The sequence below is a fragment of the Typopeltis vanoorti genome, chromosome 23 (genome assembly GCF_054136105.1).
Source record: "Typopeltis vanoorti isolate ZY-2024b chromosome 23, IOZ_Tvanoo_1.0, whole genome shotgun sequence".
NCBI classification, from domain to species: domain Eukaryota; kingdom Metazoa; phylum Arthropoda; class Arachnida; order Uropygi; family Thelyphonidae; genus Typopeltis; species Typopeltis vanoorti.
The window spans coordinates 60755001-60777527 of NC_143571.1; the positions used below are offsets into that span (position 1 = coordinate 60755001).

Here is a 22527-nt window from a genome sequence, read left to right on the forward strand (position 1 = left end):
ACACACACACATACATATAAATACATACACACACACATACATATAAATACATACACACACACATACATATAAATACATACACACACACATACATATAAATACATACACACACACATACATATAAATACATACACACACACATACATATAAATACATACACACACACATACATATAAATACATACACACACACATACATATAAATACATACACACACACATACATATAAATACATACACACACACATACACATACATATAAATACATACACACATACACATACATATAAATACATACACACATACACATACATATAAATACATACACACATACACATACATATAAATACATACATATATATATATATATATAAATATAAATAAAAGAGAGCTTGTAGGATGATCTTAAAAAATAGGCTGCCAGTATAATTAAAAGATAGTTGATGCTAGTTTAATGTAGGAAAGTGAAGTTATGCATAGAAAGACATACATATATACATACACATATATACATACATACATATACATATATACACATATATATATTAGGAGAATTCATTTTTACTCTGTTGGAATATTATAAAATAAGTTTAATGACTATTACCGAGAGAAAAGATGGCAAGATATATTTAACAAGATTTTACTAGTTTCGTTACAAGAACATCGTCAGGTATCATACTCAAAGAAGTATATAAAAGATTATAGAGATTTAAAATTGTACTAACAAAACAAGTGAAAAACAGTAGCATTGTTTGAAAAAATGCAAGTATGAGTTCCATACAAACGAATACTACGCGCTGTCGCGAGTGCGCCAGTACTGAACTGAAGCAACGTGTGCGTCCGAGAGATTGTAACTCAGGCTGTTGTTGATATGAGAGGAATCTAGAGAAATTTCTCTTGATTCAACAATCTTTCTTTCGAGTTCATCGTAGCACACATGGATATTAGCAGTTTGAGTCCAGTTTACAATGTGCTGGCGGCCTTCGTCTGAGTTAGCAGAAAAGAGAACGTGGCTAGAGAGCGCTAGCTCTAGTCCTGTTATAGGAGATATCTCTACGGTGTTCATCCAAACGTAGAAGGATGGATTTAGCAGTCTGTCCATAATATGGCTTTCCGCAATCACACAAAATCTTGTAGACTCCTGGAAACTGAGTAGGAAGATGTTTCTGTTTATGTTTGCAAAGTAATGAACGAAGTTTTGGAAGCGTAGTGTAGCACATTTTGAAGTTAAATTTCTTTAGAATCTTTGCCAGTTTTGGTGAAAGAGAGCTGGTGTAAGGCAAGGAGATGAAGGCTCTTGGGGGAGGGGGATCTTCAGCAGTAGTTGAGTGCCTGGGGGAAAGGAATTTGTCAATCTTCTTTGGAGAGAAGCCATTGTTAATAAACGTTTTTTTAAGAAAACTGAGTTCATTTATAATTTCTGTTTCTTCGGTAAGTAATGATTTGGCTCGGTGGGCTAAAGTGGAAATAATACCACATTTTTGTGGAGGATAATGATGGGAGGAAGCATGAAGGTATCTGTCAGTATGAGTAGGCTTTCTAAAAATTGAGATTTTAATGTTCTCAGCACATCTGGTAAGTTTGAGGTCTAAAAAGGGAAGACAGTCATCAGATTCCAGTTCGAGGGTGAAAGATTTTTTCGTGGCCCTTGTTTAAGTGGTCTAAAAATAAATAGAGGTTATTGACGCCGTCTTCCCAGATGAGGAAAATATCATCAATATATCGGTACCAGACTTTTGGTTTAAAGTGAAAGGAGTTAATAGCTTTTCCTTCAAATTCGTTGAGAAATATATCCGCAAGAATCAGAGAGAGTGGGCTGCCCATAGCCAGACCTGCGTTTTGTAAGTAGATCTTGTTATCATATTTGAAGTATCCTGACTTTATGCAATGGGAGAGAAGAGCAAAGAGTTTTTTTGATAATTTATTCTTGAGAAGATCGAGGACTTCTTGAGCAGGAACATTTGTAAAGAGAGAAACAATATCAAAACTGCCCATTAAATCTGTTTTTTTTTAAGTTTGATGTCCTTGATTTTAGAAACAAAATCTGCAGAGTTTTTAATATGTGAAGAAGAAATTCCAGAAAGATTTCTTAGAAAACTCGCTAGAAATTACATACACTCTCCCACTTTAAAACTCGCTAGAAATTTGGAGAGATTATAAGTAAAAGAGGAGATCGCCTTTTCTTCAAAGTCCTCGAAAAAATCTCCTCTTTTACTTTAAAACCAAAAATTTGGCTTAGATATGTGGACGATATATTCCTCATATGGGAGCATGGTACTGAGAATCTTCACAAGTTTCTCGACCACTTAAACAACCGCCATCAAGATATAAAATTGACTATGGAGATTGAAGAAAATAGTTCCATCTGCTTCCTAGATGTTAAACTCACCAAGACGCCTGAATCAATTAAAGTCTCTATTTTTTAGAAAGCCAACACACACAGACAGATATTTGCATGCGTCCTCCCATCACCATCCAGCGCAAAAGTTGGGTATTATATCAACTCTAACGAATCGTGCAAGATCTGTACTGTCAGATGAAGAACTGAAAAAGGAACTACAACATCTTAAATGGACCTTTAAAAACAATGGCTACTCTCTAAAAAGTATTAACAACCAATTATCCCGCCGTCAACGTAACAACGTAGAGACACAGGACGACTCCAAAGGTCATATCGTCTTGCCATATATCAGCACACTATCCAAAAAGCTGAGCAGAATTCTAAAGAAGTTTAACATAAAAACGTGCTTCTCGACTCTGCCAAAAATAATATCGCGCTTCAACAACTATAAACAACCTCGCAACCTTCTACAATTCCCAGGTGTATACAAGGTCACTTGTGAATGCAGAAAGCCTTACTATGGGCAGACAGAGAAATCTATCTTACTACGTCTCGAAGAGCATCAGAGAGACATTGCTTATAAGAGAACCAGAGCAACTGCTCTGTCGGGCCATGTCCTGCTTTCAATAAACACGAACAACGAAGGCCACCAACATGAAATAAATTGGACATTGACTTCAAACCTACACATCTGCCATGATGAAATAGAGTGCCGCATTGTCGAGTCAAGGGAAATCACCTTAGACCCTTTGCATTTGAATAATAATCTTAGCTATAATTTGGCTGACTCTTTCAACTCTATTATTAGATACTGGAGATCGCGTGATTCCACACACGCACAGGTGCACAACAATAGAACATTAACTCGGACTGTGGTTCAAGCTCATAATAACTGTAATTTACAGTCGAATATTATGGCTTTGTAATTGTATAGCTTTGGAGTGTGTCAATGTTAATTTAAGTGTCTTTTATTATCTTTTCTATGTTCTTATCGCCTGAAGAAGTCATTCTTGATGAAACATGTTGCGTTTTTTTTTTCAAATAAATGTCATTGTGTTATAATTCTCGGGTTTAAGTCAGTTAATTTAGAAAAATGAATATATATATATATATATATATATATATCCCTTCAAATCATTTAAGGGCAAATTAAACAATACCGGTCCAAATACAGAGCCCAGCAGCAGCACACAGGACCCTTCTCCTCTATATATTAGGTTTTTTTTTTTTTTAAACACAAATTTGTGTAATAGTTCCATGTGGTATCCTGTCAAATCCCTTTGCAAAATGCAGTAAATCATTGTGTAAATCATTCCCTTTATAAACCAACACAGCTATTATTATAGAAAGTTAGTAAATTACCAAGGCAAGACCAATCCTTCAAAGTCATGAGGCCTTCGTTCTTGAATCTGTATCTGACATACTTTTCACACCACAACATACCAACTGATCTATAATTTGCTACAGAAGTCTTACAGCTTCCTTTATGCAAAAAAGCTATTTAATCTTTCTACTCTTTTGAGAGTTTAACAGAGTTGAAACTTAAGTTTCAACTGATATCCCATCTAATGACACATAATCTGAAGCTCTAGACATCTTATTGCTTGTGGAGAACTATGAATCTATATACATATAAATGCACTTTGGTAGCATTGAAATTTTATGCAGTTTAAGGTACATTCTATTGCACAGCTCAGCAGGAAGTTGTTATATTTCAGCAGTGGGATCTAAGTAGATATGCTGGCTGGGAAGGCAGAAGATTCCACTACAGCTGATTTTGAATGATACATAAACAGGCACAAAATCAGAGTATTTCATTTCATTTTATTTCTTGAAAGAGCTGCTGGTAGACAAGTGAGATAAGAATGTGTGGGTGGCATGCAGAAGAAAAGCTGCAAAGCATATATGAATGCCATGGCAGTGTACTTGATGGCATCTGAGCAATATTGCTTACCCTAACATCTAGAGCTTAGAATGCTTTTCTTGGAAAAGCAAAGGGTTGTACAGATTGTTCTGCCATAGAACACTGGCTATGTGGGATGGTCTGGAAGGGATTTTATTTTAGCAGCATATAACACAGCTGCTGATGTCAAAGCAACAAAGATGGTTCATTTGTCTCAACATAAAGACTAAGGATTGGTGAAGTTTGAAATGCTCCAGTTACAATTCTTATGATGGAAGCATAGTTATAATTCGTATCATTGCATGGTACAAAGAACATCTGTCAGCACCCAAAGAGGTGGAAAGTAGGATGCAAAAGCTATTTATTGCTTTATGGTACTTGTCACAATTGGTGTGCATGAGCAAGAAAGGAAATTAAGTTTCTTGTCAAGCATGAGTCCCAAGAAATCTTCTGGTGCAAATGGAATTTAAGTTTGTCTGAGTCTGAATCAGGATAAAGACCGTGACAAAAATGCACACAAACCATCTTCTAGTGGAATATTTTTAAAGATGGTCAATCAGCTTGCTGCAGCTGTCTTTCCATGACTCATGTTACATGAATGACAGATAATAGTAAAGTCATCTGCATGAAGGATATGGCTTATAATTGAGGGAAGTTGATTAGAAAGTTAACCTTTATTGGGGAAGACTTGAAATTAACAGGACATCTTCCAAGTCAAAGTGGGGACTACACTACACTCAGGAGAGCAATTTTCCCACTTTGACTTAGAAGATTCAGTTGGATAAGTTCTTGATAAAAAAAAACTGGGAGGCATTCCCTCAAAGTTGTGTAGGTCTTAATATTCCAGATCTCTAAGCAGTGTCCATATGCTTTTTCTATATGAAAAGAAAACAATACTAAGCACTTATGTTTCTAGGAAGGCATCTCTAATGGATGCTTCCAGTTAGACTAGATCAGTTGCTCAGAGATGTTTGCAAAAGCCAGATGCCACCCCTCCTGAACACCGTTTCTCTCCACCATAAAATACGAGAATTAATCATTTTTTCCAGAATCTTGCACAAGCAGCTGGTCAGAGCAATTGGTCAATAATTTAATGGAAATTTTGGATTTTTGCTGGGTTTACAAGGCCAACAATCACCTTTTGCCAGATGTTCGATCATCTCATAATGAATGTCATCTGCTTCAAATGCAGTTGGGCAACATTTAAGCATAGCAACTTTCATTTGTTTTATGAATAGCCTGTTCTTCTGTAACATTTTAAGAGAACAGGACTTGTTTTCTACATTACATTTTGGGAACTCTAGGAGATAAGATACCGATAACGTTTTGACAAAAATCACAAGATTGTCAGCAACTGCTGATGGGTTGGCAAATGCACATCCATTATGTTCAAGGATAGAGAGTGGGTAATGTATCTGCCCTTCATTTTCCAGATTCCATCCCAGACTTCTTTGCTATTGGTTGCCATTATTATACAGAATGTGTGTAGGATCTCTTTTGGTTCTGATGATGGATGTCCTACTTGGGCACATCGGAAAGCAATAAGGTTTGTTGTTGTGGAATATCTGCAGAAGATACCCCAAGCTTTCTTCTGTGCTTCCTTGTCTGCTGTGCAAGCAGCATTCAGTGAGAATAGATTTATGTTTTAGAAATTGTAGCTATGACAGTATTACACAAGTTATTCACAAGATTTACTACATCACTGATAGATGATGCCAACTATCACAAAATAATTCTCTTAAGGAGGTGAGCTAGTTAACTTGCTTGATTTTTCCATCATAATATCTGTGATGTACATGGTTGACCATACCAAAAAAGGGGAATCACAGAAATAATCGCTCCCAAACAAATTATCAGTTTCTCACTTAAACAGAGGGTGGGGGGGGGGAAGAAAATAAGCAAAATGGCAGTGAATAGGCATATGGAAGAAGGTATTACTTCCTATGTTCAACGAGGAGAAATTAAATTTCAGTTCAGGCACTAACCCCTTTATGAGATACTGTCTGAACTAACAAAGTATTGTAACCATTTAAATCATCCATTAAAAATAAAAAAATAATGATAACTGCAATATGATGTCACCATAATAAGAGATCTGAAAGCAGGAGATAAGTAAATCCATACCCCCCCCCTTCCAGCAAGTCCCTGCTTTGTATTAGGTGGGACTTGCTGGAAGGGGGGGAGGGTATGGTTGCCCACAATTCCTCTGAAGACATGTCCATCCTTACAAATGATGATTGCATTTCACGTCTGATTATCACTCAGCTTCAGGTATGTTTCCTGCAGATAAAAGCACACTGAGTTATACTTCTGCAAGAGAACGTTTGTCATCTATGTTTTGCCAGAATCAATGGCAATTCTGTTGTAGAAATTTTTATTTTTTGTGGTGTCATCTGGCTCCTGATGCAAGGTCTTACCTTCATCGGGAAAAAATATCCATGACTTCAAATTGAACTCCCTTTAGGACACTAGGTATATTATCTTACCTTGTGGGGGAAATGGAAATATCCATCAATGGGTCTGGAGGCCTGACCTTGATTTTCTAGTGCACATTCCTTTTTAACTAGTAGATTCACATTTGAAGAGACCATTTTTGGCATGTCGTCAGGACTGAGCCCATATCGATTTTTCTCTTTTATAAATTCTAAGAGACAGCAAGCATATCACATCATTCAAGAATGTTTTAGTTTGGTGAAAGCAAGACAGATGTATGGATTAAGGTCCCTGTTGATACTATTTAGTCTCTCAGCTTAAGGTTTACCAGATGAGCAGTGGATGAGATTGACTGGGACATTTTTGGTAGCTATGATAAGTCAATTATATTTATAACAAGAGTGAAGATTCAAGTTTTTATTCTACAAAAGGAAGAATAAAAAAAAAAAATTGTATTGCCTAGAGGGTCGAGTATTGTCAAGAGTAAGAGAAGAATAAATATCAGCTTTTTTTGGCAAGAAAAAAAATAAACAATCAAGAATGCCATTATGTAGAGGCTGAAGTGTTTACTTCACTAACACATATCTTACTGGAATTAATCACAGACATTTTCAAATGTAACTGAATTGCTATATCTTCATTCTAATTTTGTTGGCAGTGAAGTCACCTAAACTGCTACTGAAGAACAGATCTTGAACTCAACTTCAATTCCTGTTACAGGAATTGAAGATCTGTATAGCATGTCACATTAGCAAGAGTGAATGATACACTACAGCATTTTGATTAACAGGATTTTGTTCATTATATACTACTGATCACCAAACTAGTAAAATCCATAAAAAAAAAATTAATAAATAAAATTATTTATGTACTTTCACATACTTATTTTTTTTTAAAAAAAGCATGAATGTAGATGGTCATTAATAGTCCATACACTTACTAATGGACTATTTGGAAATGACATTAAGTAGACTTGCTTTGGTAAAGCATAAGTTATCACTTATAGCAGTTGCATTGTTTTGTGGTGCAATGAGAATGCCATTTGTTTGAAATGCCATTATGTAGAGGCTGAAATGTTTACTTCACTAACATATCTTACTGGAATTAATCAAACATTTTCAAAAATAAGTGAATTGCTATATCTTCATTATAATGATAGTTAATATGTTGTGAAACTTATTTCTATATATACATAAGCAATTAAAAGTTTATTATATGTTCTGAAGCATTCTTTCAAATAATCCAAACTCCAATAACATAAATCAGCATTTCATGCTAGCTGCCATTATGTGGAACTTCTTTCACTGGCAACGCTTATGAACTGTAAAGCATTTAGCATGCGAGCCTAAAACTCTGAAGGATGATATAACAAATGTCACCATCGTTTCAAAAATGTTGGACTATGAAATCTTAACGATAGAACTAACTGCTGGCCTGGGTAGACAGCATCTGCTTGAAGAGACATGAAAAGGATGTGGATTTAAATTCCAGACAAACATTTGAAAACTTTAAAGTGATAGATAATTCTTAGTGCTCAATGAAAGTCATCACTTTACTTACAAAAGATATTTGATGGGAAGGAAGAAATGAGATGTGAAATTATGGGGAAAGCAACTAAGCCTACACGTTATGTCTGTGAAATATGTATATTCTATCTGATTTACCTTTTATCAAATTCCTGACATGTACCCTCAAGAGGTGTACAGGATATGATAGTACTACATGAAAAATTTACGTCATTACTAACTTCTATCTACAAATTTCTTCCAAATCAGTCTGTTACTTGTCAAGACTCCAACATTATCATTTCTTATAGTTCTATCATCTAAGGCACTTTGTACCGTATCAATCCACCTATATCTTGGTCTTCTTCTGGGTCATTTTCCTGCCAACCTGGCAGAGAACACTTGTTTTGCTAATCTTTCCTCACCCATTCTGTTTAAGTGACCACACCACCTGAGATTAGCTCTGCTAACGCATTCCTGGATGCTGACAATGTTCTTTCCTAATATCCTCGTTTTTAATATGATATAGCCATTGATGCCATCTGTTCACACCTTTAATCTTTCTTAGGACTCTCATATCTGTGGTCTCTAGTCAAGTGTTCCACTTCTGACCCAGCTCTCAGGTCCGTAAGTTAAAATTGGTTTGAACACCGTCTTGTATACAGCTGATTTAGTGTTCCGACTAATTTCTCTCTTATTCCATATGAATTTATTCAATTGACTGCCCACCATACCAGCTTTGTTGATTCTGTTGTCTATTTCCATATTTAATTTATCATCTTCACTAAAAATCTTGCCTAAGTAGCTGAAATGTTTTACTTGTTCCACAGGTTCTTCATTCACAACACAGTTGACATTTTCAACAATTCTACCTATTCAAGGTATACATTTTTGGTCATTTTTATAGATAGAAATACACTTTTATTAATACAGACCAGTATTTTACAAATAAACATTTATTAAAACCTACCAGTTTCGCCAGCAAACTGTCTGGCTTTTTCAAGGTATTACAGAGATATGAAAGTAAATGCAAATTAAAAGGAACATAAAAAACGTTGTAAACCAAACTAGTATCTATGGTTACACGTTTCGCGTGACAAAGATGGCTTATTGTTCTTATTCATTATCACGCATGCATGTTTGTTGTAGACTTGTAATGTGATTACTGGCTAGCTGTAGTTCAGATTGACTGAGAGAGAGAGAGGATCAAGTTTTTCCACAAACTGTTGAGAATTATACCCTGATTTCTGTTGAGGTTTCCGCCGGTTATTAGTACTATTGTTGCTTCCTTAAAAACACGATGCCTGTAGTCGTCATCGAGATATGGCATGGAGCTGTTTTGCCAATCTATCGTGTGGTTAGACGTGCAGAAATGATGTGCTAAGCCGGAAGAAATGCTTCTGTTGTGGTTTACATCACCAACATGTTCTTTTTGTCTAATTTCTAAACTTCGTGAAGTTTGTCCAATGTAGGCAAGACCACAGGAGCAGGGAATGTAATATACTCCTGGATATTTGTAGAACGGAACTTTATCTTTTGGAGATCCTAAAACTTGTCTGATGTTATGGTTGGTTTGAAGACCACTCTGATGTTGTTGGCTCTTAGTATTCTTGCTATTTGATAAGAAATTGACTTGAAAGGTATCACTACAGTAGAAACGTGCTGACGGTGGGATTCTTCTTGTCTGGGGTTGTCATTGTATAGATATTTTTTGATGATGTTTTGAGGGTATCCATTTTGTGATAATGTGTTGGCTATTAGTGAGAGTTCATTCTGTGTATCCTCTTCTTCTGATATAAACTTTTTGGCTCTATGTTTCAACATGTGGATAATACTCAGTTTGTGTGACTTGTGATGGTTTGAAGTATAGTGAAGATAAATGTTTATTTGTAAAATACTGGTCTGTATTAATAAAAGTGTATTTCAATTCTACCTATTTTCATTGTCTTTGTCTTTTTAATGCTGACCTTCATACCATATCTATTACAACAGTTATTCAATTTAGTCAGGGAATCTTGCAAACTTGTAGCAGATTTATTTAGAAGTATAACATCATCCACATAAAGGAAAGAGCTGACATTAACATCTCCAATTCTGATATCATGTTTAATACCACTTTCCATCATAATATGATCCATATAGATAATGAATAACAGAGAGGATAATGTACATCCTTGTCTGACTCCAGATTTAACATTAAACCATCTTCCTGTACTTCCTTCAGTATTGAATAGCATATTGAATAGCTTCTCTCTTGACACCTTGTCATATGCCTTTTCCAGATCGACAAAACTTAAATACAGATCTCTGTTATATTCCCATGCTTTCAACTATTTGTTGTAAAGGGAAGATCTGATCCTTACAGCCTCTATTAGGCCTGAATCCAGCTTGTTCTTCACCAAGCTTTTCTTCCACAATTCTTCAACCATTTCTTAAGTATACTTGCATAGATCTTGCCAGGAACACTCAGTAGGGAAATACCTCTGTAATTCTCACATTCAGTTTTATTTCCCTTTTTATACATGGGTACTATGAGAGCTTTACTCCAATCATCGGGAATTCGTCCCTCTGTCCAGGCTTTCTGAACTATGCAGTGCAGCCACTGTAAGACTCTTATACCACCACATTTCTGGTTGAATATCATCTACTCCTGCTGCCTTTCCACATTTCAAGCCTTTGATGGCTTTTTCTACTTCAAGTATGGATATGTATTCCTGACTGGATGCCTGTTGAGTGTTTTTTTTTTTTTTTTTTTTTAACCACTGTGCTATCACTGCTTGTTTCATTTAGCAGTTTTTCAAAGTAATTACTCCATACTTCAAGGATATCTTTTTCTCCCATTTTCATGTCACCTTCCATCATCTCTAACTCCTTTTACAGCACTCTTTCCTCCATTTCTAAGCTTCAACAACATCTAGAATTTCTTACCACCTTCTTGATATTTATTTTCTATGTTCTTGCCCATGACTTTTGTTTAGCTAGTTTTACACAGTGTTTCACTTTCTTACATTTGTCTCTGTATTCTCTAAGAGCAAAAGCTGACTTATTTGCCAGGAACTTTTGATATGCTTTCTTCTTTTCCTTCACTGCCTCTTTAACTTCCTGTGTCCACCATGAAGTTCTGATTTTTCTATCCTTGCAGACAACCTCACCACATGCCTCTCTGGCTGAATCAATCAGGATTTTCTTCAAGGCTTGCCAATGAATCTCCCTAGGTTTGGTTCCTGTTCTCAAACTCTTTCATTTTTTCTTAAATAATCTTTGTGTATTTTAGTTTACAGTTCACATCTGAGAGCTGCTCAATGTTTATTTGCTTTAAAACTTTCTTACATGTTATTCTTTTCAATATGAAATTCAATTCTATCCTGCTCAAGACTAAATAGTGATCACCCCCAATTTCAAATCCTCCATACATTCTGGTGTCCTGCACCAGAGTGTACAAAGGATTTGAAAATCAACAATAACATAGTCAATGAGACTTTCTTACTCCTTGCTTCTTCTCTCCATGTGAATTTGTGCACATTTTTATGTTGGAACATGGTGTTAGTAATAACCAGTCCATGTCCTGAGCAGAAATTCTACAGGTATTTGCCATTATTATTAGCTTTGCTCTTTATTCCAAATTTTCCCAAAATATTTTTGTATGTCTCACAATCATTTCCTACTCTGCTATTTAGATCCCCAACAATGACCAACTTTTCCTTTTTCATTGTGTCAGTTGCTTTCTCTAAAGCATCAAAAAATTCCTCCACTTCTACCTTAGTAGAACCTTCTGTGGGACCATAGACACAAATGAGTCTCATTGTCCAATTCCCCATATCACTCTACTTGAAACTGCCTGCCATTCAAGAAGATTAGGCTCGTATTTTGTGTTGAATGCAATGGCTACTCCTTTTCCTTGATTGTCATTTCCTGAGTGTAACATTTTGTATTTATTGTTCAGAAAGATCTCACCAGTTTGTCTTTTTTGTTTCAGTCACCCCTATTATGTCGATCTGGTACTATCTAATTCTTCAGCTAGCCGCATTTTTTTGCCATTCAGGCTCCTTATGTTGATAGTACCGATCTTGAACTCTGGTGATGTTGAGTTGGGGGTGTGCTTTCAGATTTGTTCCAGTAACTGACTTTTCGCTGTTCGCCCTGGTTCTCTGGCAAAAACAACGGGAGCCTTGTTTAAACGGGCAACGCCCCAGCCGGCATGAAATTTTGTCATGTTGTACCATCATTTTTTATTTTGGTTTAACCAATAAGAATACAATTTGGTAGGCTAAATCCCAAATTGCCAGCCATCCTTGTTCATTCAGTATCCAGGTAGATACCAAACAGGGTGCACCATGAGAAGGCAAGGATTGGACATTAGGTCCGAAGCCCTGGTCAGTTTTTCCGCATTACTTTAAAGGCTATGTGGAAGTCTCCTCTCAGTTATACAGCTTTAACCCTTAAGCACCCCTTTTATGCCAGATGAAAATCTAGTTTCTAGGAGGAAAATGTTTCCAGGTAGAAAGGCTTTCCTTCCATTTTTATTTTATTTATTTATTTTTTACCTGGTCTGGGAACCGTGCTCTAGAGACCAAACATGGAACTTCTTTTTACAGCCAGTTCAGGTTTCCAACAAGTAGAGCATTGGTCTCCCACTGGGTGATTAATTTCATCTCTCACCTAAAGACAAATTAATCAAAGCATTCATGCCCAGTGGGATTTGAACCTGCAGCCTGGTGGAGAGCAGATATAAAACAGTAACCATATAGTTATTATTAATGACTGCCAGCCAGCCCAGCAAATTTTGAAGGAAATTCCTTATACTGAATAAGTGTAAAACTAATGTCTCTGAAGCATGGTTTCCAGTTTATCTTGTAGCCTAGCCATGGGCCATACAGCTGTTGATAAAAAAAAAAAAAAAAAAAAGGGGGAAAAACATCTCACTAGAATTATGCGATGCCTCCAAGGTGTCCAAAGACTCACCGAGAGAGGGCACTTACTCTACGACTCTCCATCTCCACCACTCAATCCACCAACTACAGCGATATGCTAACCACTGCCAACCAGGCTGGGTGCTTCTTTTCAAGATAATACCAACAATTATGACAACTACCAGCCTAACCAACCAAGTAGTTAGCACCCCCTGCTCTTCAATCAAGAGACCATGGGGTTAAACTCCACTATGATACAGATGTTTGAGAAAATATTTCTGATGACTGAAGAATCATGGTCATCAATTCACATTTATATATAGACATGCACTACATTTATAAAACAAATAAATGCATACTGAAGTCTTGCTTCAAATAAAAGTTAAAGTATCAGTTAAATTAAATTAGAAGTTCAATAATTATTTTCTCCATTAATAAGAGCAGATTAGAAAGTCAAATTCACCTATTTGATAATTTTAATAATGCAAAAAATAATCATGCAACATACCATGTTCATCTAGAAGAAGATTTTCAGGTTTCAGATCACGATGAACAACACCTTTGCTATGGAGGTATTCCTAAAAAAACAGTAACCATAGATTAAAATATACAAGTAGAATTTTTCAATGTAAAGTACAGACAAAAAATCATATGCTTGTCTTAATTCTTTACACCAGAATATACAAACAAAGTTTACATGTGAAGTATCTCAAAGTAGGAAGAAGCTATTTGTATACAAAAGCTGTTGACTTCACATTAATTGCCTTAGTATCCCATAATGCATAGCACACTACTTTTGATGCATATACAGTAATACTGGGGAATCTGCAGTTTTAATATAATGTGATTTTTTATAATTAATGTAAAATATGAAGGTAATATGAAAAGTTCATGGCCTAACAATGAAAAAACAATTTCAAAATTATTTTTATTTTTCAACATAATCTCCCTTAAGACTAATACATTTATTCCAGCAATGCCCCAGCACTATTATTGTATCCCTTTAGTGGTTCTAAGTAAGATGTGCAAAATACCCCTCTACAGCTGCAATCACCTTTTGATTTGAAGAAAAATGCTGATCAGTGAGGGAGAGTTTAAGTTTTGGGAAAAGACAGAAGTTGGAGGGAGCCAAATCTGGGGAATAGTGGATGTTCCAACAATTCATAGTGCAGATCCCTTAATTTTCCCATTACCCAAACATCTTTGTGGGCAGGTGCATTGTCCTGATGAAAGATGATTTTTTTTCCTTCTGCAAACGGGGTCTTTACTCAATTTTTTTGATCTAGTCTGGTTAAAAGATCAGAATAATATTCCCCAGTTATTGTTTTAACTTTTTCGAGATAATTAAATAAAATGCCTTTAGCATCTCAAAACACCGATGCCATGACCTTTCCTGCTGATGGAACTGACTATCTTCTTTGGCACTGAATAATCAGCTTCTGTTCACTGTTTTGACTGCTATTTGGATTCTGGTGTGTAATGGTGAATCCAAGTCTCATCCATAATAATACATCGATGCACAAAATCAGTTTTATTCTTGTTAAAATGCTTCAAGCACTGTTTAGAGATTTTCATGTGAATGCATTTTTGATCGGCTGCAAGCAAGCACAGCACCTATCTTGTGCTAAGCTTTTTCATTTGCAATTCTTCATGTGCAAAATATATCCCACATTCTTTTGAAATGCCTATAGTTTCAGCAATTTCACACTTTGACTCGCCGGTCATCCAATACCATATCGTGCACTTGATCAATGATTTTTGATGTTACATTTTTTGGACATCCTTCACATTAAATCATCTTCAAGGTTGGTACAGCCACATTTAAACTTGGCAGCCCATTCCTTAATTATTGAAAATAAAAGAGAATAACGCCCATAAACTTTGGACTTTTTTATGGATTTTATCCATTTCAAGGGATACAGACAACACTTTTGTTTCAGAGCTGTATAAAACAAACTACTTGATAGAATGACTTGCAATTTCACATGGATGCTTATGACAGATGTACCAACTTAGAAAAAAAAATCTTGCTGATAGTGTTGCCATCTATGGTCGAGAACTTTTCAGACCACCCTTGTACAATAGAATACAATAAATGTACTGTAATTTCAGCAGAAAGGGAAATTATATTACTTACAGTTTATTTTAATAGCTGTCCACTGCATTGGGACAGCAATATATTACAAAATTAAGGTGGAATGCATTTGTGTGCATTAAACTTTTGTTCTGAATGTTTTGCATTTGAGCATTCATTCCAAAAAGTTCTAATGTTCAGAAATGCATTCCATGTGTGTGTATAAAAAAAAACTTTGCATTAATAATTTAAGGCATAAATAGCACGAGAACACAGAAAAATTCTTAATTTCACTGTTCAACATTCTGTATGAAATTATCAACAGATGACTGAACAGTGGCTTCTTTCTTTTCTTCATAAATATAGATTCATTAGCCTGTTATTATTATCTATTTCTCTGAAGCACTGAAATTTATGCAACACTACTAAACAATATATAGCACATCCGTGCTGAAAGTAAGAGAGGAAATGCAGGTATGTGCCATATGCACTGTCTGCCATGAGGCAGACCACTATTAGCTTGTGTGCTAATAACAGCCAGGTTTAGTAAAAGTTATGATTTGCCATTTCTTCTAGTCCTTCCACAAAAGTTTGAAAAAGTCCCAATTTATGCAGGTTGAGTTTAGATAAGTCAGAGGCTATCTGTACTGTTTTCTTTGTGTTCTAATTTGCAGAAGAAAATCCTGGATTAAATGCAAGTCCTATTGTCATTTACTCACAGGATACCTTTTGATGTAGTATCAACTCTCCCAAGGATGGATCATAATGAAGAATTTATTATAATATGCACACCTCTATGGAATATAAAGACTCATCACTAAACAAATCTATCCACACAAATTATCATACCTCACCTTGAACCCATTAACAAAGCACTCAACTGATTCTGGCAGCTCATTCCACTTACAAGTTTCCAAGCAAAAAAAAAAATCTAGTCCTCACACGCTTACTAACCCCTAGTTCAGGCTCATCTAGCCAAGTGCTGAAATATTTCCCCTGCATCAATCCTATAAACCCCTTTAAGAATCTTAAATTTTTCTATAACATCCCCACTTTCTCTTATAAAGTAATTTCTGCAATCCACACACCCTCAATCTATGCTCATTGGGAACATTCCACAGGCCACTCTACTCTCAATCCTTTCCAATGCTTCCTCATCCCCAAGACACCCAGAGGATCAGACATGAGCACAGTAATCCAGATGTGGGCATATTACAGCCTTATAAAAGAGAAATAGCTTCATCTGTTTCCTGGAGTACAGTGCCATCAATGTGATACATGGCATGTAATCTATTTATCCCAAAATGCATAACTTTACATTTCTCCACATTAAACTCGCTCATTATTTTTTGCCCATACTGACAGCTTATTTAAATCATCCTGCAAGCTTGCCACATTGCCTTGATTAACTATTACTTAACCTAATTTCACAACAGCAAACAACTGAATATTTCCTTTCAGGTTATTTCCTATATCAATTAAGTACAAATTGAACAGCAATGGTCCCAGCACTGAACCTATTGGCATACCACTAGTCACCTGTTTTTGCCTCAATTGTGCCCTTCCATATACCATGTTTTGATATTTGTCCAGCAGCCACCCTCCTTTCCATCATACCCATCCCCATTTGTTCTAATTTGCATAACAGTTCCATGTGGTATTTGTCAAAATGCCTTTGCAAAATCCAGCAAAACCATTTTCTCGATACAACTCAGCTATTACTCTATTAAAAAAAAGTTAATAAATTACCAAGGCAATAAATACCAGCATTTCACAAATGTCATGTTGATCCTCATACAGTATCATATTATCTACCCATTCTTGAATTCTCTTTTTGACCAATTTTTCCAGCATTTTTACCACCACACCCGAGAATACCGATTGGTCTATAATTTGTTACTGCAGTCTTAGAACCTCCCTTATACAATGGAATTACTTTGCCTTCTTTCACCCCTTGGAACTCTACCAGAGCTGAGACTTAAATTAAACAGACTAGTCAGAGACATTGCCAGTTCTCTTGCACATTCTTGCAAAACCCTAGTTGATAACCCATCTAATCCCACAGCTATATTTACATTGAGAAGCTGTAATATCCTAAAAACCTCCAATTCATCCACCTCTGTTCTTACATCAGTCTGTTGCATATGTTGAAGCAGTAACCTCACTTGGATGATATACTCTTGCAAAGTGGTCACTCAGTAACAACTATTTTATCTGCTTCTGTCTCCTTGTGACCATCATCACTGATTAAGGTTAATCTTCCATAGTCATTCTTCCTCTTACTTGTCACATAATGAAAGACCCCTTTGGGATTTCCTTTGACCTGCTTGATTAGATTCTTCTCAAAATCTGATTTTGCCTTCCTTGCTATGCTGGTCACCTTTCTTACCTGAGCTTTGTAAGAAAGGTGACCCTCCACAGCATTCTTCTGCAGCACGTGCTTAATGATATTACTCATCTACCTCCTACCGGATTAATCCTCCTTATCTTAAGTATATAATTTAATATTGCTTCCTCTAGATGACCCTTAACTATCTCCCATGCACTACTAACATTCTTACCCTACAGTGTTTTATGCCATGGCACAGATTTAAGCTTCTTCCTAAGCTTGTCATAATCACCTGCCTTGTAGTTCCACATACATACCCTTTCTTAACAGGAGTTTCACATATATTCCTTATGCTTTGCAATCTCCTAAGTCAAGAACATGTGGTCACCTTGGTTATGGATAGCTTTTCTGATCTTATGACTAGGTCCAATACTCTCCTATGACTAGTCCCTTCCATCATATACTGCCTTATCTGGCAGGTGTATAAATTCTTTCTTTCCTGCTGATCTTCCTTCCCTTCTATAACTCCATAGTTGAAGCACCCCATAATAATCACTCTACTTGTACTCGTACTAATTTGGTGATGCATGTCTTCCAGATCTGTGGAACTCACTGGTCTATAGCAATAACCAACTGTATATTTTTCTTACTAATGCATAACTTTAGGTAAGGTTGCACTAACCAATGCCAAAAATACATCCCTCTTGTTCCCAATACTTCTGGCATCGGTATATAAATAATGCATAATAATAGGTCTCCACCCACTTTTACTTCCTGAATAGACCCTATTCAATATTTTTGCTTGAGAGACTAGATTCCATACTTGGTCATTCTCACTCACTCACTCCATAAGTGCCTTCACAAACTCGCTTGCTTCCACCCTAATTGCTAAAGTTTCCCTGAATTGGTGCATCAGCATTCTCAGTGAACAAAGCTTTTTAGACACCTAACCATTTAGATGTAGTCCATTAGCATTGTACAAATCCTTTCTATCAAACACAGACCACCAATCCTACATCATTGTGCAGAAGGATGATGTAGGATCTGTGGTTTGTATTTAATGGAAAGAAAGATTTGTACCAGTTTTGAAGAATTGATTAGGGTGTAAAAGCAGCAGGTCTACTGTAATTTGGTTTTGAAGTTGTGCTTTTTATTTCATGGCATATCCCCATATAGACTCATTGGCTACCAATGCCCTTCTCCTCAGTTCACCTCTATCATAGTGTGGTAGGAGACTTATTATCTTCACCTTCTCGCTTCAGTTTTGCCTCTAACAACTCCTTTACATCCTCCCTCAAATCATTTGTACCAACCATAACAATCTTTTCCTTCGACTTACCTTTTTTGTATCTGGATGGAGTGGCTAATATCAAATTTTTGCACCAAGGAAACTGGATTTTGTTACGCCTTCGTTAACTACTCCCCTGATCACCGAGTCTCTGTAAATAATTTTCTCCTTGTTTTAATTTTTTTTTGTTTGCTTGGTCTTTATTACTACTGTGGACTGCGTACTTCTTTCTCTTCTTAGCCCTGCTAATCTCTTGATGCTTCTGCAATTTTTCAATTTCACACCACTTTGTCATCTGAAGAATAACATTCAAAATGCACAATTTCTTTATTAAAGTCTCTTTTGTTCTCTTGCACAGCTGCACATTCAACATTAATAACATCATTTTCCATCTTACCGTCGGTACTGTCCACTCTACTAATGTTTGCTGCGTTCTCCTCACCTAACAGATACTCGCTGTGGAAACACTTAATACACACTCTTTCTCCAGTTTCAATTTCCTTCTACATATCCTTTAATTTTCTCGAATACATTTCAAACATGGTTTTTGCTCCCATTGTTTGTCGCATTGGTGCCATGCTGACAATGTATTTAAAAACAAAAAAATATGTTTGCTTACAAAGTAAATAGCTCAATCAATCTCTCACCTGTTTAAAACAAAAACTACAATAAGTTAATCTTATATTATCAAATAAAATAAGAGAAAGTTATTACTTATCCTTCAGGAGCAATAAATCCACTACACATGCACACCACTTAACAGTGAAATTGTAGTACATTAATGTAATCTACTACAATTCAATTTATGACAACTTGTTTAATAGTAGTTTTCCAAGAATTGATTAGGTTGTAAAAGCAGAAAGTCTGCTGTAATCTGATTTTGAAGTAGTGCTTTCAGGCATTTTATTTATCAATTCATGGCATATCCCTTCAAGAGATTTACAGGATATTATGATAGAACATAAGACTTACTTTACTAGCTTCCTAACAACAATTTTCTTCTGAATTAAACCCCCAACTGGCCATGACGTCTATAGACATGGTATCCAGAGCTAAATCTGGATACCAAACTCTAAAACCCATTGAATAACATGGCTAAGAAGTGCAATTTGGTGTCACTATTTCATCCACATTGGCTGATAGGGAGGTTAATGTCAAGTCTCCAAATGTTATCAATTCTTACATTCCAGTTTAAGGCACTATTAAATCAGCTATAGCTTTGTTCTCCTCCAAGTCTTTCCTGCCAGCAGAAAGTTTGTTAGCTTTAACCATTCCTTTCCACCCGACTTTTTTTTTTTTTTTTAGCCTTTAATTAGTTCTGCTCACAGTCTTGAATCTAGCAATGTCAAGTATGTCTCAAATATCTCCATTTTTAAACATGATTCTGCAAGTGTTGTGCATTCACTACACATTGGCAGAATATCCACCAGAATTTATCTGGGAATCTACTAACTGATCTGTAACCAAACTTTCAAATTCACAAGTTAAATTTTAGTTGAAAAAAATTACTTGCAACAGTATGTGATGAGAGGGACTGGTTTGGTATGCTATGGCACAGCCTGAAGCTGTGTCATAACATAAGGACCCAAAAAGGGAAGAATATTAGCAGTGAGAGATAGTCAAGGAGTATTTGAAAGAAGCAATATTACCCTGTATAGCCAACATCCAGAAGGATAAATTAGGTGAGAGTTGAACAGATTAGTATCATTTACCAGCAGCTGGGGTGGGAGAGTTGGAGGATATATAAGATGAGAAACTAACAACAATCTCACCAGTAATAACAAGGCACAGGCAAGAAAGGACACTAATATGGCAAGAAAGAAGACAAAATCAGGTAAGAGGAAATGGCAGGACTAAGAAAATTCCAGAGTTCTATGATCTGTGGTGAATAAAAGAATGGTTATGGAAGGATAGTTTAATGAGTATTGTACAGAGATGGCATAAACAGAATCTCTGAGTTATTAATGATAATTTTTAAAAAAGAGTTCATCTGGGTGAAGATATCACAGATGACAGGACTGATATAGAACAGGGTTGAATTTCAATTACTTAGGATACTGCAGAATCTGAATACAAATATGACCATGGGATTAGATTGAGATCAGCCTATATGTGATCATATGATGAGAATGTGTGAAAGAATTGACAGTGACAAAGTCTCAGATCTGGTAAAGTCCCAATGGAGTAGAAAGGTGGACTAACAAATATTTCCAGGATCGGTGATAAAAAGTATTGGAGAAATTGATCAGGTCAAATCAAATACAAAATTCAGAAATGGATTGATAAGAATGATACTCTAGGAGTGAGGGAAGCATGGCTTTGTGAAAGGTAGGTCACATCGATAATTTACCTACTTTATAATAGTGACCATCTAGTTGAATAAAGGGAATGGGCTACATATTACTGCTGGATTTTGCATAAACATCTGACAGAATACCATGTACAACTGTCACACAAATTGGAAACAATGGGGGGGGGCAATACAACACAAGGGTTAAATGGCCGTTTGTTTTGGATTTATAGCTGAAGCAACTAAAGCTATGAGGCCCATATATTATGGCCAATTAACCTGCTTTTCAGGATGAAAAACCAGAGTTCCTGGGAGGGAAAACTCCACTTCTGAATGAGAAGGGGCTAACTACTCTTCAATTGAAAAACCTTGATAAAGGTTCTTTGCATCCTAGACAGAATTCAAGCCCAGGTCTTTGACCAAAAAGGCATAGTCGATATCAAATGAGCTATGGAGGCTCATATGAGGGTGACTGATGGACAGATACCCAAGAGTAGATAAGGAGCAGAGGGTAGGTAATGTGAGTAGTGGTGTGCTATAGCAATGGTCCAAGTGCCAAATCCTATTTAATTTGTACAACACTGATATAGAATGATCTAAAAGGAAATATCTGACTATTTTCTGATTATGCAAATTTAGTAGTAATTAACTTATTACCAATGGTCTAATGCACCAACTTGCAGCTGGTGCCAAGATTTATTTCTTCAAAAACAAATTTTTTGCAATGTTCGCTGTAGCTATAAAATTTAAGTAAAGGATGTGTCATCTATAAGATAGATATCTGGACTCCTGAAAAAATTTGTTTACAATTATGGCTAAGCAGCTTATGGTGCATTTTTTTCCAATGCAGCTAAGCAGCCTGCTGCATTCCCCTTTCCATGCAGGTCTATAAACTTTAAACCAATGATATTAATTCACAAGCTCTGAAAACTTGCATTGCAAATTTTCAGAGCTTGTATTGCAAATCTGCATTGTTTAAGTAGTATTTGAAATCTTTGCTATATGGCCCTTGAACTTTAACTTCCTATCTATTAAAACTCCAAGATCCCTAGCCTGATCAGTTTCTTCTAGCACAATTCAGTGATCACACTATAAATGAAAGATGTCAAGAAATTATATTATTGGTTTCATCCTTTATCAGTGTAAGCAAACAAAGTTTGCATGTGAAATAACTTCACAACTAGCTTATTTGTATATAGAGGCTAATGACTTCATATCAATTGCCTTAGTATCCCATGATGCAACACACATTCTTAGATATGTATAATATAAGGCAACTGATTGAAGTCATTAGCATCTCTTCATATGCACACTTTGATTATAAATCATGATGAAACCAAGAATATAATTTCTTGGCATCTTTAATTTATAGTATAGCCAAGTGAAAAAAACTTGGCATCTCTAATGCAGAGTATTTTAGTAATAAGGTGTGACACCTTTTGACTATTTGTATATG

The 22527-nt window shown here is 35.9% G+C and overlaps 1 protein-coding gene across 1 annotated transcript in view; it reads right to left on the minus strand.

Moving 5' to 3' along the window:
* Positions 1-22527, minus strand: part of grp (serine/threonine-protein kinase grp) — a 207825-nt gene that overhangs the window by 118967 nt on the left and 66331 nt on the right. Inside the window, exon 6 of the mRNA XM_090412954.1 lies at positions 13599-13668. Coding sequence (XP_090269080.1) covers positions 13599-13668 — 70 coding nt within the window. The remainder of the gene's footprint in view (positions 1-13598; positions 13669-22527) is intronic.